The 16,546-nt window shown below is 39.5% G+C and overlaps 1 protein-coding gene across 1 annotated transcript; it reads left to right on the top strand.

The window, feature by feature from the left end:
- Positions 1-1,346: 1,346 nt before the first annotated feature.
- LOC139286215 (zona pellucida sperm-binding protein 3-like) lies at positions 1,347-9,480 on the top strand. The gene is made up of 10 exons (XM_070906950.1): positions 1,347-1,415; positions 4,855-5,023; positions 5,774-6,081; positions 6,208-6,326; positions 6,421-6,524; positions 7,088-7,265; positions 7,506-7,623; positions 7,719-7,801; positions 8,399-8,475; positions 9,416-9,480. The coding sequence occupies exons 1-10, from the start codon at positions 1,347-1,349 to the stop codon at positions 9,478-9,480; spliced, it is 1,290 nt and encodes a 429-aa protein (XP_070763051.1).
- Positions 9,481-16,546: the final 7,066 nt, after the last annotated feature.

Here is a 16,546-nt window from a genome sequence, read left to right as displayed (position 1 = left end):
TCCAGCTGACAGCAAAGACGCCAAGAAGCTCAGACGAACAGAGGCGCTGGTCTGGGTCCATGTGGCGTCTAAACCTCCAAATCTGGATTCAAAGGTTCAGGCGCAGAAATCATCACAGACCAGAACCAAGATCCTCAGTAGACTGACGGTGACAGAGGTCAGAGGTTCACCAGACCTCTGATCAAATACACTTCAAACACGGAGATTGGGAATGAAAGACCTAAATTTATCTTCTCTCAGCTCAAACTGGAAAACAAAATCCTCAGCGATGTGATTATCACCGTCATTATCGTCAGTTATCGCTCTGCCAGCTGCTGATAAACAGGAACACATCACCAACACGGACATGAATACAAATACAGGTTTATACGTATTAATGCAGCAGGATATTTACATAAGACTGAGACGCCTCATTTAGCAGAGTGTGAAGAAGCCTGGCAGACAACACACAGGGAGGGCAAAACAAAGAAACACCGTTAGTTTACCCACACAGCTCCAGCAGCCAAACGGACTCACGTCAGCCACAGTTCCTCACTCAAACCCACTAAAAGAACATTAACTGTCCGGAGGATTAAACAACTGAAAACGTTCTCTCTCCAAAGCTGACAAGTCATCTTTGTCTTTATTTCCTGTTCAGACGCTGATCCACTTCATCCTCCACACAAACAGGATGCAGGAGGTGTTGTGGATTTTAAAGCTGGAGTCACTCCGCGGTGTTGACATCAGAGTCCAGTAATTATTGTGCGTTTTAATTAATCCTGATTGTGATTGATTCCCCTCAGGGGTTCTTTGATTTAGTTTTTGATTAACACAAGTTTGAGTGACGAGGATAATTGATGAAGAGTTTTCTGTTCAAGCGGAGTCGTATGTTTTATCTCAGGAATGAGCTGATGGGTCATAAATACACAAGTTATTATAACCTTTAATCCTTATGATATTTGAATTTAAATGACTAAAGGAGCCTTTAAATGTCATTCTAAATGCTTCCCTGTCCTCTGAACACTGCTCTGGTTTACTCTTTTTCTCTCTCAGTGTCGGTGTTAGAGCTCCTGAAGGAGCTTCCAGTTCTCAGAGTCGATGTTGGAGAGTAAAGAGCTGAGGGCCGCCGAGTCGCCGGAGGCTAAACGCTTCTTCTTCTGCTCCTCCTGGACTTCCTGTCGTCTTCCATCTGCTCGCCCTGAGCTGCTCTCCTGAGCTGTCAGACAGTCTGCTCCACCCTCTGCAGCGCTGCAGCAGCGAGGATCTGATGTTACAAAGCTTTTAGACACAGAAACGTCTGTCTGTCTGTCAGCAGGAAGTTTCTGGAAAAGCAGCTCACTGGGTTTCTGGTTTGATGAGACATCAAGATGATGATGATGATGATGATGATGATGATGATGGGAGTCGTGCAGATGTTCAGCAAGCGGTTCGTCCAGGTGAGAAATTAACCGTTTAGATTTTAGAAATGTCATCAGTTATATAATATTGCAAGCCGGGTGAGAGCGTCCGTGGTCATCCTGGAGAAACAAATCTCCGCCGCAGAAGATTCCTTCAGGAGTTGAACTCAAGCACCAACCTCCAGGTCTGAAAAACATCCTGTCAGCCTGGTTAGTTAAACTATGTTTGTTATGAGTATCGCAGTGTGACTTTATATAACAAACTGTACCTGCTTTATTTTGGATTACTTTAGATTAAGATTTACTTTAGTGTCTGATGATGACTATGTTTGCAGCTCTGTTATAAATGCTTCCCTATTCATAAAACCAGACACACAGTGCCAGCTGGTGTATTTCCGCAAAGGAGGTTGGAGCGGGACTGTGATCACGGGATGGATGGTCGAGGTTAGAGGCCAAACAGGAAGTGCGCGGCTCAGCACTTTTCACAACAGCGCTCGCTTGTCTTCTGACGACCTCCGACCTCGTCTGTCCGAGCAGCTACCTCCACACACAAACACACAGTCCAAAGTATAAAAGTTAAATAATAAAAGCCTTGATGTGTTTCTGTGTCCTCCAAGTCCAGGAGTTCTCGAGGGGAGGTTTTAAAGTCTGAAATTCTGGTTTAGTGTTCACTAAGTATCTTTGGAGCCCAAAGGTCCTAATTGGGTCCAGAATGGCTTCGGTTAGCATGTTAACATTTACTCATCAGCACCAATAACCAACTGACAGACCAACATTGCCATCCCTAGAACTGCGCCGCTAGCCTGGCTAAAATGTAGAGAGACTGGATGTATAATAAGACCTGGATATGGCGCCACCACTCAGCCTAGTTTCCAATTTTGCCAAGTGGCCACTCGCAGTATTACAACAAAGTGAAAACCTTCTGAATGAAAAACAAGAACTTTATGTTTAGCTAAATATTTACATTCATAAAGCCTTGAATGTCTCTCTGATGTTCCTAAATGAGTGAAATTTATAATGTGTATGAAATTTGTGAAACTACAAAGAAAGAAAAGCACAGAAATTGTATTTGGTACTTTAGACTTCAGAACTCTCCTTACAGTGATTTGATTGTATTTAATATACTGATATACATACATACTTTTCATAGATTATACATATATATACACTTTTATACTTTTACTATGAGTGTGCACAATTTGCACCTTGCTTACAACATTTAAAAAAAAACCCTCATATTTTAAAACCTGCTTTTATCTACAGTAAACCTTTGCTATATTTGACCTTACCCACAGTATTAACTGTCAGTAATTAACTGTTAATTTTATTTGTTTTTAAAAATCTAATTTGTTTTCTGTTTTAAAAAATAGTTCTCTTTTTATGTAAATTTTGTAATCTTTAATGAATAACACTATATTGCATATTTTTGTATGAAATGTGCTATATATATATATATATATATAGATATATATATATATAGATAAAGTATCATTATTATTGTTTTTATTATTGTTAAATCTTTGTTCTTTGCCTGTGGCCAGTCCCATCACAGCAGAGTTTTGGTGTCTAAAAACTCTCCGCTCCTTCATCAAGGTCGTCCTAAAAACTTGCTGCCATCATCATCATTAACAAACTGCTTCGTTTTCGAGAAACAAAAAAAAAAACAGCCACGTCTGCGTAAAAATAACACGACATTAAACTTAAACGACTGAACCCTTTACACACACACACACACACACAGACACACAGACACACACCTCGTTCCTCAGGCTGTTAGCAGTTAATAAATAAAGGAAATGAGCAGAGAGAGCTCATTAATATCAGTGAAGGTGAGCAGCTAACAGCCCCAGGAGGCTGCAGCAGTTTATACAGGAAATGAATGGAGGGAGGCGACCAGAGCTAACGCTAATGCTAACACACACACACACACACACACACACACACACTCTCTCTCTCTCTCTCTGGTGGTCAAACTCTCTCCTATAAATATTCAACAATACAACATAAAGTCCAAAAATAAAGAAAGTCACATTTATAAATCACTCACAGAAACACGTTTGACGCTGGAGGCTTCTTAAACAAATTAAAATTAATTGTTCACCAGAATATTTCAGGGGTTTTTTTCGAGCCATTTAATGAAACATTTACACTCATCATCATGTACAGTACAAAAGAAAATGGGACTTACTTTCATGAATGTTTACATATATATAAAGCATTTTATATATTTATATGCTTACACATATAAAAATGCCTGTACATTACATAACATACCTCATATATCAGAATTTATGTGAATTTATGTTTATCTGTGAAAATATATTGAATACAAAATATATCACTTTTTGTAGATTTTGAAATAGATGTGGTAAATATGTCACTTATATATTTTGGATACTGATGACAGACATATTACTTATAAAATGTATTAAAAAGTTATTATTATTATTATTATTATGTTTAAGTATATTTTGTCAGATTTTGATGCCGTTTCTCACTTCACTTTCTTCCTCCTTCACTCTCCAGTTTTCTTTTTTCTGCCCTCCGTCTCTCTTTTTCTCTTCCCTCAGGACCTCCATCACCAGGAAACCACACTGTGTATGTGTGTGTGTGTGTGTGTGTGTGTGTGTGTGTGTGTGATGTGTGTGTTAGCGTTAGCACGAGTGTTAGCATGAGTGTTAGTGTGACCTTGGCTGGACTAATTATTTATATGGAGGACACACAGGGAGAGCATGCTTTTCTGCCTCTAATGATTCATAAACAATTTTAACAGGATGAACTCCATCAGGACCTTCATTAATCTGTAATACACACATGCACGCACGCACACACACATACACACACACACTACATACACACATCTGTTATATGGCACAAACATGAGTTAACTCGATTTAAAACCACTGCGAAACCTCTCAAATTAAAATCCCCTCTTTGTCTCTGTGGTGGTAGACAGATTTACAATACAGAAAACTTTATTGTCCGACGGCACATAAACAGAATAAAACTTTATTAAGACGACGAGGCATGGCTGATGTAACAGCAAATAAACACAAAACAAACAGAAACAAAAGAGGGGAAACAGAAGATTTGGACTTTCTTTGCTGTCTGATGTGACCCAGAGTACCAGTCTTAGATACTGAGCCGAGCTGATCCAGGATCAGTCTGGATGTGTATTATTTTCTGGGTTAAAATAAACTGCATATATGAATATGGGGGAAATGTATATGGTGATAAAAGTATCTGCTGCATCATTTTAGACTAATTTCCCCAAATTTTGACAGATTTGTCATCTGTGGAAACTAGAATTTAAAATAAAGTTCTGTGTGTTTGAATGAAGGTGACAGGTGAGTCTAAGCAGGTGGGTGCAGGTGAACGAGGCGCAGCTGGAGAACCATCAGGTCAATGAGATGGTGGGCGGAGCCAAACTTCAGCTCTACAAAACCACCTGCAGCACAGGTGAGTGTGTTTCAAACAGAAGAAAACACAGAATAAACTAATCAACACGATGCTGTCCGTCAGAGTGTCTCTCTGTCTGTTATGCGGAGCTTTAGCAGCAACTCAGGATTTAAACTGGAACATTCAGCCTGCAGCCGGCAGGTTTGGAAACCAGAGTCCAAACCAGCCTGAAGTCCAGGGACCAGCAGGTAGACCTGATCCACACCACAGGAATCATTTCAACGCTCACCGTTTTAATATTGGATGTAAAGTGATGATCAGAAATGTTAATGTTAATGTTTCAACACTGAAAACCTGCTCATTAATAAACTGAATAAGAGTTATTATTTGAGTTTCAGCAAAAGTAAAAGTACTGAACAATACAGACTGTTATACTATTACTAATTATTATAATTATTATTTATTATTCATGCATTAATGTAAAAGGAGGATTTTGCTCTTGTAGTTGGTTGATGTGATGCTCATTTTCAACTATTTTTTGTATTATGTATTAATCTGATTATTCTCTCCATTAATTGATTGTTTGGTTTTTAAAAATTCATACAATAGTGAGAAAAGCTGTCCTTGTCAATTGCCCATAAATGTATTGAAGTAAAAAGTACAATATTTCCCTCTGAAATGGAAGTGCTCACGTAAAGTACAAGTACCCCGTCTTCATGCCGTAATGATCACATTACTGCCCCCTGTGGCCGGAGGGCAGAAAACACCCACTTTAACTGGTTGGGCAGAACTGCAGTTGTAGTTGGTGGATTAGATTTATGTTTTTACAAGAGAAAAGACCTCAGAGATGAGGACTAACTGTTGTCCTGGTATGATTTATTAAAACTGTTTGTCAGTTGATCAATTCAGTTTCACGGTCAAGAATCAACTTTCAAGTACAACTTTGTTATTTATATCTGTCATCAAACTGATGGATAATATCACCCCCTCCCTCCCAGCTCTCCTCCAGGAGAAGCAGTCTTTCCATGAACCGTTGTCTTGGAGGTTTCCGGATCCACCGGCTGAAGAGGAGCCTCGGTTCCCTCCAGACTTTCAGCTGAAGGTCCCGACGGCGGCCGACAGCGTCAGCGCCGTCTGCGGGGAGAACTCTGTCCGGGTGGAGGCCAAGAAAGACCTGCTGGGGATCGGTAAACCTGTCCAGGCTGCAGACGTCACGCTGGGAGGATGTCCTGCCACGGGGGAAGATCTCGAAGCTCAGGTCCTGGTCTTTGAGTCGGAGCTGCACGGATGTGGCAGTCAGCTGCAGGTGTGTTTTACAATAACACCTTGGTTGACTCCAGATGGTCGGTTTCATTTAAGTGCATCAAACAAACCTGCTTGGCTTCGTATCTCCAGTCTTGACCCTTAAGGTATCCAGTAAACTGTGTTTCAGATGTCTGAGGACTCGTTCATCTACGCCTTCACGCTGCTCTACACTCCCAGTCCTCTGGGAGACAGTCAAATCGTCCGAACCAGAGAAGTCTCAGTCAGCATCCAGTGTCACTACCCGAGGTCAGATTTTATACAACAGAACCCGGAAAGTTTGTGTCGTCTAGAGTTTTGTCTGTTCCCTTGACTTCAGAGTTTTGCTGTTGGTGTTTTTTAGGAAGCATGACGTGAGCAGCAGCCTGTTGAAGCCGACCTGGACTCCGTTCAGCGTCACCGAAGCTTCAGAGGGAAGTCTTTACTTCTCCATCAGACTCATGACTGGTTTGTTCCAACTTCAACAAGTGTGTCTGGTGACTCATCCATGACGCAGTTCTTTTTAATAACCAGACTTTTGTGATCCTTGTAATGTTTATTACTGAAATCAGCAGTGGTGAAAGTATATAGATAATTTTACTAAGTTTTAAAAAAAAGCAATACCACAGTATTAAAAAAATACCCAATTACAAGTAAAAGTCCTGCATTTAAAATGTAACTTAAAAGTACAAGTATAGGAATGCAAGAGTAGCTACTGTCATCGTTGTACTATTGTAGTATTGGATCATTATTATTGATGTATTAATATGTAAGCAGTACTTTAATGTTGGTCAAGGTGGCGCTAATTAACTACTTATACTTTTTGTATTTTAAGCTGTAACAGTGGATCATATTTTATTAGCTGTTTTTTTTTTTGTTGTTTTTTAATGGAAACGAGTACAATTCGAGGTAAATGTATTTAGTTATAGGACGCCACACTATTTGGAATCCTGTTGAATTACCAATAAAATTTAAAAGACATAATTAGCATCTCGTCCTGTCTTTCTTTGTTTCTGTCCTGTGTCTCTCAGACGATTGGCAGTTCTCTCGTCCGTCCGCTCAGTTCCTGCTGGGAGACATGATGAAGTTTGAAGTTTCAGTCAAACAGTTTCATCACGTCCCTCTCAGAGTGACTGTGGACAGCTGCGTGGCCACAGTGGTGCCCAACATCGACACCGTCCCTCGATACGCCTTCCTGGGAAACTACGGGTCAGTCTACTGTATTGAAAAACTTACCTGAAGTCATTATTCAAAGCAAAATATTTTGTTGGTTATTTTTATGCATGCCCTGAAACATGTCTGGATGGAGTCTATTTAATTTTCTTTATTTATTGTCCCTTGGACAGTATTTATTTATTCATGCTGTAGCCTGTCGTCCCACACACTGAAATCTTTCCTCATTTATTGAGGTCCGTTTCTTTCTGATGGTCCCCTGTGTGTTGCGTTCAGGTGCCTGTTTGACAGTCAGCTGACGGGCTCCGACTCTCACTTCCTGCCTCGGTCTCAGGACGACAGACTGCAGTTTGAGGTGGAGGCGTTCAGGTTCCAGCAGGACGGCAGCGGCGTGGTGAGACTCAAACACGCATCCTTCCTTCCAGACAGCTGTTGGCTTCAGTTCATTTCTATGACTATAAACTTAAATCCTCTTTGTGTCTCTTTTAGATCTTCATAACCTGCAGTCTGAGAGCCACGGCAGCTGCTGCAGCTGTTGATGCCACCAACAAGGCCTGTTCATTCTCAAACGGGTAAGACGCCATCAACACTACAACTCCCATCATCCTCTCTGCTGCCAACACTACAAATACCATCTTTCTCAGTGGGTTTAAATAACTTGGATTTTTAACTGACATTGTGTTTTTTGTTTCTGAATCACTACAAAGCAATTTTATTTGTGCTCTGTCAAATTCACTTCATTACCTTGATTTAGATTTTCATTTAAGATGTATATTTTTAGATTTTCAGCTGAGGTTTCTGTCTAAACAGCTGAAAACATGTGGTACATTCCACTTAAATTTCAGAGAAATATTAAGGACAATAATTTCAAATAGCACTCACTTCATTTTAGTTCATGGTGGATGGAGAAAACCTATCGATCTGAAATCTGATGGTCAGAAAATAAAGTTCTTGTCATTGCAAAAACAAACTTATTTTTAAGAAATATGTATGTTAATTATTGGAGATGTGTTTAAACTAAAATGCAAGAGCTTGGCACATACTACAAAGAATACCGAGCGGTAACGCTGTCAGCTGATGGATTTAAAAAGAAAAATCTCCTGAAGTGACGAGATGGAAGAATCTGAAACATTTTTTATCCGTAAAGAATCTGAGCTTTTGTTTGACAGGTGGAGGGAAGCCAGTGGCAGCCATCACACCTGCACCTGCTGCGACACAAACTGTGGGACAGGAGGCCGCCTGACTGGTAAGTGGAGGCAGTCCAAAACCCAGTGGTGGAAGACGTACAAAATACAATATTGGCTTCCAAAATATAATATATATAAATATAAAGCACAATTTTGAGGTACTTGTGCTTAAGTACAGTACTTCAGCAAATGTCCTTAGTTACTTTCCACCACTGCCTAAACCTGTCCAGCACAACCTGAATTGATGGCAAAATACGACGTGTACCAACATCACTGAAAAGAACCGACTAATGAAAGCATTTTTCTACAGTTTGTCATGGTTGAATCTAAACGGAGGTTCTGTAGCGTCTTTGTCCACAAGCTGTAAGATTATTAAAGTTTATCACTGCATCTCCACCACCTGCTGCTGATAGAGATTCAACGTCTCATGCCGCCTGCACACCTTTTTTACTGGGTTTCCTACACTTCTCACACCATGTTAATAAACCTGTATGCAGCCAATAGCAGAAGGAAGTGTTGATTCACAGCTCTGGCCCCGCCTCCTGTGAGGGGCGCGGCCTGTAAAGGTGCATCGTTTTCATACCTGGAACTTTTTAAGCCATGTTGTTTTTTTTTATCTTAGTTTCATATATCGACTTTATCAATATAATCAAGGTCATTCCAATGGGATTGAGTGGACACTATTCCTGTTCTGATTTATCCATTGAAATATTGTCATGGATTATCTGCAAAGTTAAGGAGGTAAAACTCTCCTTGAATTTGACCAAGTGACACCAAAAGCTATCCATTTAAGTGGAAAATTAAGGGATGGCTATACTTAAATTTTAATTCTCCCCTTATTCCATTAATTGCCTGCAAATTTGGGGTGAACCCCCCCCTCCCTTTTTTTTTTTTTTTTTTTTTTTTTTTTTTTTATTGTCCTTTTTTTGGTACATATCAAGAGGTACCTGTAATAACTTATTAACATTAAGGGCTTGGTGTCGTGTTTCTGTGTTGCAGGTGCTCAGTGGGAACAGGAAACGGCTTTTGGACCAATCACAGTGAAGGAGAAACCTCTACAGTGAAAAATCCAGATAACTAAAAGAAATGAATGAGATTAAAGCTTCTACCCTGATGAGACCTTGTTTGCATGGTTTGTTCTAATGGATAAATCAGAAGAAACATTTAAATTACATTAATATGTAACCACCATTATGTTTAAAAAAAAAAAAAAAAAAAAAAAAAAAAAAATCCATTAAACACTATTTAAGTGAATACGTACATTTTTAAAGGGAACTATATAGATGTATCTAACACTTAAGAATCTGGTTTAATTTGTTAATGAATCACTCCAAATGTGTAACACTGCATAAGCAACGGTTAAACTATTTGACAAATCATTAATGACCATGTTTTATGTGTTAAGGTAGCCTTAACAAGGGGTTCCCAAAAGGCAAAAACTAAACTCTTAATTTCCTGAACCCTTAATTATCACTTTAGGTCAAATATAATATTAAACTGATGTTATCTCTGTTCTGTTTGTCTCCTACACGTCAACTCTGGATATGGATTAAGGAGTTTTGAAAGGGTAAAACCCTTTTTTAAAAAGTGACCAAATATTGTGAAAGCCATCTTTTCAATTTCCACCTTAATTGAAAAGTTATGAGAGTTAATGGTTACTAATTTACCCATTAATTATCCCTTGAAATACCTTTTTTTTAATATAGCATTATCAATGCATAAATTATTTGAATTTCAAGGTAAAAAATAATTAACGGATTCAGTAATGGTGAGGAGGATAATGATGATGAACACATCCGCTGATAAACCTGCAGAATGAGGCTCCAGCTTCAGTCGACTCTCAGGTCCGATCAATATGTTCAGTGAAGTGAATCAGACCTGGAAGGGAAACTCCACCGATCTTCTACATCAAAGTCTGTTTACAGCTGAAGACTGCTTCTGTGGTCCACTCTTCATCTCTGCTGCAGGCTAGAGGCTCCAGGCTACATTAGTCGCTACTAGCATAACACACCTAAATCTCCAACCAAACAGTCGGCAGTAGAGTTGCACTGTGGGAAATGTAGGCACCAGCTTTTGACCATGAAGAAGGCATAAACTCAAAGATCTCTCATTCCTCTGCATCGATTTTCAACTTTTTTTTTTTTTTTTTAAATCCATTGTGAGACTATGTTAAATTGGTGGAAGCTGCTGAAAGTGATGAAGCTGCAGATCCAGCAGGACTCTGCTTTCTCTGTCCTGATCTGGTTTGTCCTGACCTCCCTCCTGAGGACCCAAAGTCTGTAAGCCAGTGGGAACAGTAGTAGGAGGCGCATGAGGGAGATGTGTCACGTCCTTGAGCAGCCTTTTAGCAGCTTTCTCTAACGTTCAGAGCTTTCCCCCCACAGGACTTGAGTGTAAAATAATGTTTGGTAACAGCTGAAGACTGATCCCAAAGACTGCTAAATGTAATCCTCCTTGTGTACTAGGTGTTAAAGAAATACTTGGCGAAATTAGTTACAGTAAGTAAATACAACCTGGTGGGCGTTAAGTAAGATGCAGGTGGTGTCAGCCTGTTGGAGAAGATTTAAAACCATGCGTCAGTCACAGATTATAATATATTATCTGGAATAGAGCTGAAAACAGGAATCTCTCGTGTTTGATTCAAGTGAATTTTCTTCTAGCAGGTCGACAGCACATTGAGTCATATTTAACGTTAGCATTAGGTTATAACATCCTACTCTATATTTTCAAGACTCACTAATGTTAAAATGCTAATGTTAGTTACAAACGTCTTGACTGAAGATAAAGTTAGATATGTTCGGTGGTACTCGGCATCTTGACCACCCAGCCAGATTCCAGCCGGAAGCGGGAAGAGAGCCGGAATAAGAGCTAAGCTAACCCAGCTCGGACCCAAGGCTGCTCCACTACCCAGCCTACTTGCGGCTAATGGACTGGACCCAACAACGGGAAATCAGGGACTGTCGTGTCCACGTGTTTACAGAGACCTGGCTCCATCACAACATCCCGGATCAAACTGTTGCACTCGAAGGGCGGACCATGTTCCACCCCGACAGAAAGCAAGACCCCGTCGAGACGAGGGGACTCTGTGTTTACATCAGTGATGTTTGGTGGACAATGTTCCCCAGATTGTTGCTGCTGTTTACATTCCCTCAGACGCGAATAAAAAAATGCTCTACAGAGTTATTACTTTCTGGGTGTGTATTCATGTATAATTGGACTGAATGTTCATTGTGTCCATTTATAACATTAATGGAGTACAGTACCTGGGCCGTACTCACAAAGGATCTTATCTTACCATTAAGAGTCCTCCTAAATGGTCCTGGAAGGTCCAAACTCAGAGTTTCCCCTTAACAGCTTTTCACAAAGCTGCTGACTGCAACTTTCCCTGAGAGAACTGCTGAGATAAGAGAGGAGGCAGAGTTGACCCTGTTACCATGGGAGACATCAGGTCTGCAGTGATTGGTTAACGGGTCATCGTCAGTTAATGTGAAATAAAATGTTCATTAATACACAGGAGCGTAAGAACAAATTAAATTAGACGGACATGTATAAAATTTGCATGTTCACCGAACAAATCTTCATACTTTGAGATAATTATTTTTTGTTTGTTTGTTCATGAGTTGATTGGATCTTTGTGAACTTGCCACGACCAAAATATATTATATACTTTTTTAAAAGTTCATTATTGTTGTATTTTCCAAAACACTGGCATGAACACTGAGCAGCTCTGCCTTTAACTTCTCTCTCCAAAATATTTTGTGAATTTCTCACACTGAGTCGTCCTCGGGCCTTTCTCAAACCACCCCTACACCCTCTTCCTACCCACTTCCACTCTGTTTGAGCATCAAACAAGAGCACAAGTGCCACCCCAAACCACTTACCCATGGTTACGGAAAGTTACGAGAGAGGGGAAGTTCGTCCCGAAGCTTGCCGCTGTATTTATACCCTACATGCCCTACACCTTCATGCGAGTGTGACTACAAAGAGTGGGTCCGGTTTGAGAGAGGCCCTTGAAGTCTTAAAGGACTAACTCCATTAATGTACTTAATGACCTTTGACCTTCAGTCTGAGACGTCTAGTCTCTGATCCTGAACATCTCCTCTTCACGCTGTGCTGAGCAGAGTTTACTCGACTGGGTCGGTCGGCGGTGTCTGCTGGGACAGCTGCTCTGCCACTTTGCCCATCGTCCATTTTAGATGACATCACCTGAGTGGACGCAGCTGGAGAGACTGTCATCATGCATCACAGAGAGGGCGGAGCAAAGGGCTCACCATCTATTTTCTATATATACCCCTGACCTACACCCTCTTCCTCCAAGTTCCCTCGCCGCGGCCTGAGAGTCGGAGGCAGCAGCATCTATCACGGGCCGGAGAGGAGCTTCCTGTCGGACTCATCCGTCTCTGCTCTCCGTCTCTCGGGGGAGGAGAGGACGACTTCTGGCTGTGTGACCTGAAACTGAGAGGTCACAGGGTCAAACTCAACAGCAAAATAAAAGTCCTTAACACTCCTCAAAGAAAAGTCAGTGATGAACTTGTTTCTGTTACAGTGATGATTTTATTTTGTCTTTATTCATTTATTCACAGACAGCAGCAAATTCCTTGTTTTTTGATGCTGTTTGAAGAATCTTCATGAACACTAATTCATGTCTTCAACATCACTGCGTGGATCTGCTGATAGTTGAGAAACGGGTTTAAAGTTTTCAAACAATCATCAGTCATCATCACTTCATCTTCATCTTCTGGATCAAGTCACATGTTGCTTTTCAGGGCTGAAAGAAAACCTGATCGTCTTCAGAGACTCAACAGATTCAGTGTCATCAGGACAATGACACGCAGACAAACATGCCGAATGTCAAGAGTTTTATTTGTCAACGTCTCATTGAAGACAAAAAATTACATTTCTAACAACGCAGAGACAAAGAGAGAGTCTCCTTAGAGCTGGAGATTTGATTAATCTTAGCATCTCCGCTGCTGATGCCACACTATTCATCAACAACTGGTTGAAAATTAAATATCCGGCTTTTAGGTCATCATATAAACCTTAATTAAATGTTTTCTCTGCCTCCTGGACTTGCAGGTAAAATGAATTAAATGTAACACGAGTGATAACTCAGATGAGCCCAGCAGACTGAATGGATTCATAGAAACAGTAAAACATCCACTACTAAGAGGCTTGCAGGTAATTTAAAATCAATATGATTTCATTGAGTTGTTCAGTTCAGATTCAGCTGAAGGTTTAAACGGTTTGAGCTGAGATTAACAGCAGTTTGATATGATGAGTTTAATTTTGAACCAATATAGTTTCAAAGAAAAATGCATAAAATCTGAAACGAAACTGCTCACACAGAGCAGTGAGTGCAGCAACAGCTCCCCCTGCTGCCTCTGAATTAAACTTCCTTGTTTGAATTTAAACTTGAGTGAAGAGCTGGGAAACACACAACACATCATCCTGGGAAACCTAGAACTATCTTTCCAATCATGGAAACATCCTGGAAAATGTCAAAATAAACGTCTTTGAAAACAGTGAGTTGATGTCAGTCGATGGTCACATCAAGCTTCGTTTGTTCATTTTCTCACATAAAAGTCACATGAATTTTTTTGTTTTCATCAAAAAATAAATGGAAAGAAAATTTATGAAATTAGTTTTTTCAAGAAAAGTTCCATAGTGGTTTATTTATAGAGCATCATTAAAACCTGCAATGTTGAATTATTCAATATTTCACTAAAAAGAAAGGGTTATAGAAAAGTTTGAAAAATGGGAATAGATTTGTGTATTTTCTTTCCTGTCCCATTAATCATCTCATGACCCCTCAGACCTATCTGGTGACCCTTTGGAAGGACCCGACCCGTAGGTTGGGAAACAATGGACTAAACTAGTTAACTGTATTTAATGTACTTAAAACCAGCTAAGTGTATCTAAAACAGTTAACAGTATAAACAGTAGTTAAAACTAACTAACTGTATATAAAGTAGTTAAAACAAGCTAACTGTATATAAAGTAGTTAAAACCAGCTAACTGTACATAAAACAGTTAAAACAAGCTAATTGTATATAAAGCAGTTAAAACTAGCTAACTGTATATAAAGTAGTTAAAACAAGCTAACTGTACATAAAGCAGTTAAAACTAGCTAACGGCATATAAAGCAGCATTTTGCTGATAATACTTTTGCACTGTTACTTAAATAGGAATTTGAAAGCAGGACTTTTTTAGGTTATTGTATTGGCACTCTTGAACAGCTCCACAGGATATGAAATGAAAAAAGCTCGATCACCTTTGGACTTTGACTGGGAACTGATCTGAGGAGTCTAGACAGAAGAAAGGGGACTGAGGAGATCAGATATATCAGCTGGTGCTGGTCCATGCTGTACTTTAAAAACAAATAAAAGAACCTTAAAATCCAAAGTCCTCAAAGTCTATTGTTTGTTGTGGAAGTCAGGGAATATTCATGTGTTAGCGGGACAGATGAGTCTTCTGTCAGGACTTTCTGTTCAGTAATGTCAGAGGTCAACTCTTACAGTCGTGGTTTTGTTTGAGTGTCTCTAAAACTTCCTCCAGACGTCCACCTGTGACAGGAAACACCAACATGTCCAGAAACAGTGAAGAAGAGAAACAGTTGATCCTGAACAGCTGACCAAACAACTTACTTTACTTAAGTAAAAGTACTACACTGAAAGTGTTACTAAAAGTATAATCAGGAAAATGTACTTTAAGAATTAAAAATAAAAGTACTCAATGCAGACAATTGCCGTTATACAAGCATATATTATATTATTATATTATTATTACTCAGGCATTTTAACTACTTTGTAATAGACGGCAACTAATGATTATCCTCATTATGGATCTGCTGATTATTTTCTACATTAATCGACTGATTGTTTTGTAAAATAGTAAGAAATGCTGTAAAAGTTAAGCATAAAACTGTGTGCTTGAATTATTCAAAATCTTTTTTAAGTAATATTACAGGAAACAGGAACTGAGGAATAAACTGAATGAGCTCCGAGTTGTCATAGTGACACTGAAGAGAACATATTAATCAGATGATTTCAGACAGAACAGGAACTCTGATGTTAAAATAACACATAAAAAAACAAACTCACTAAATAAAAATCTAAATCTAAAGTGTTTCTAGTTTCCAGCAGCTTTGTTCTTCCAGCGCAGGGTCAATCAGAGGACGTAATGACGTACCTGACGACAGACGCGACAGATTTCTGATGCTTTCAAGGGCTCTGTGAAATGTTGGACTTATGAGACTTTGTTTTCATAAACACAAACAACCAACCAGTGAGAAGGGAGAAACACCGTCCGTGTACGTTTTGATACCTTGTTTATTGTCGGGTTTTTTTTAACGAGACGCAAAAATGAAAATACGAGTCGTTTTTTCCTCGTCTTGTTAAAAGGTACAAAACCAAAATAGACAGGGGCAGAGACAAGAACAAGAGGAAGCTTCGTTTTTTTCGTTTGGTTACTGTTCTCTGTCAATTATCTTTCCCCGCCGTGCCGCTTTCAAAATAAGAGTTCCCCACTTCCGTCTTTGCCAGCAGGTTGACAGCCTCATCTAATTAAATTAATTTAAAGCTGCCTTTTTTCAACTTTCAAACATTTCTAAAGCCAGAGGCTTTCTTTCCCAGTCTGACTCAAACTGTTGTGTAGTTTATTTTACAACAAACCATCATATTTTCATTATTTCCATGCTTGCAACACACAAACAACTCCAAGCTCGGCCAATTGGTATGTCAAGGATTATCCGCAGTTTGGCCGTGGCAAAGTTAAAGTCCTCCATATCCAGCGCCTCCTCATCCACCAGGTGGATCAATGCTGTTTTCAATGGGTAGCCTGTTGTTGATCTCCAGCCGCATTCTTTCCACTGTGTGACTCCGTAATTGTAAAATATAGAAAGAAGACGTTTTCAGATTCTTTATACAGAAACATTTTTTTCAGAATAACTTATTATATACTATTGTATTGGTCTTGTTATAAGTTCTTAGACACATTATTAATTATCATCTACCTTCAGCTGTCCATTATGAATAAAAGCATGAATTATCAGCTAAAGTTCCAAATTCAGTCAGGGTGTGTACAACCTTTAGCATCACTGTATATATCCAGTCAGTTTTAAAACACACTCAC

This window comes from Enoplosus armatus, chromosome 6, assembly GCF_043641665.1.
Source record: "Enoplosus armatus isolate fEnoArm2 chromosome 6, fEnoArm2.hap1, whole genome shotgun sequence".
Lineage (NCBI taxonomy): Eukaryota > Metazoa > Chordata > Actinopteri > Centrarchiformes > Enoplosidae > Enoplosus > Enoplosus armatus.
This window is presented reverse-complemented; position numbering and strand designations above follow the sequence as displayed.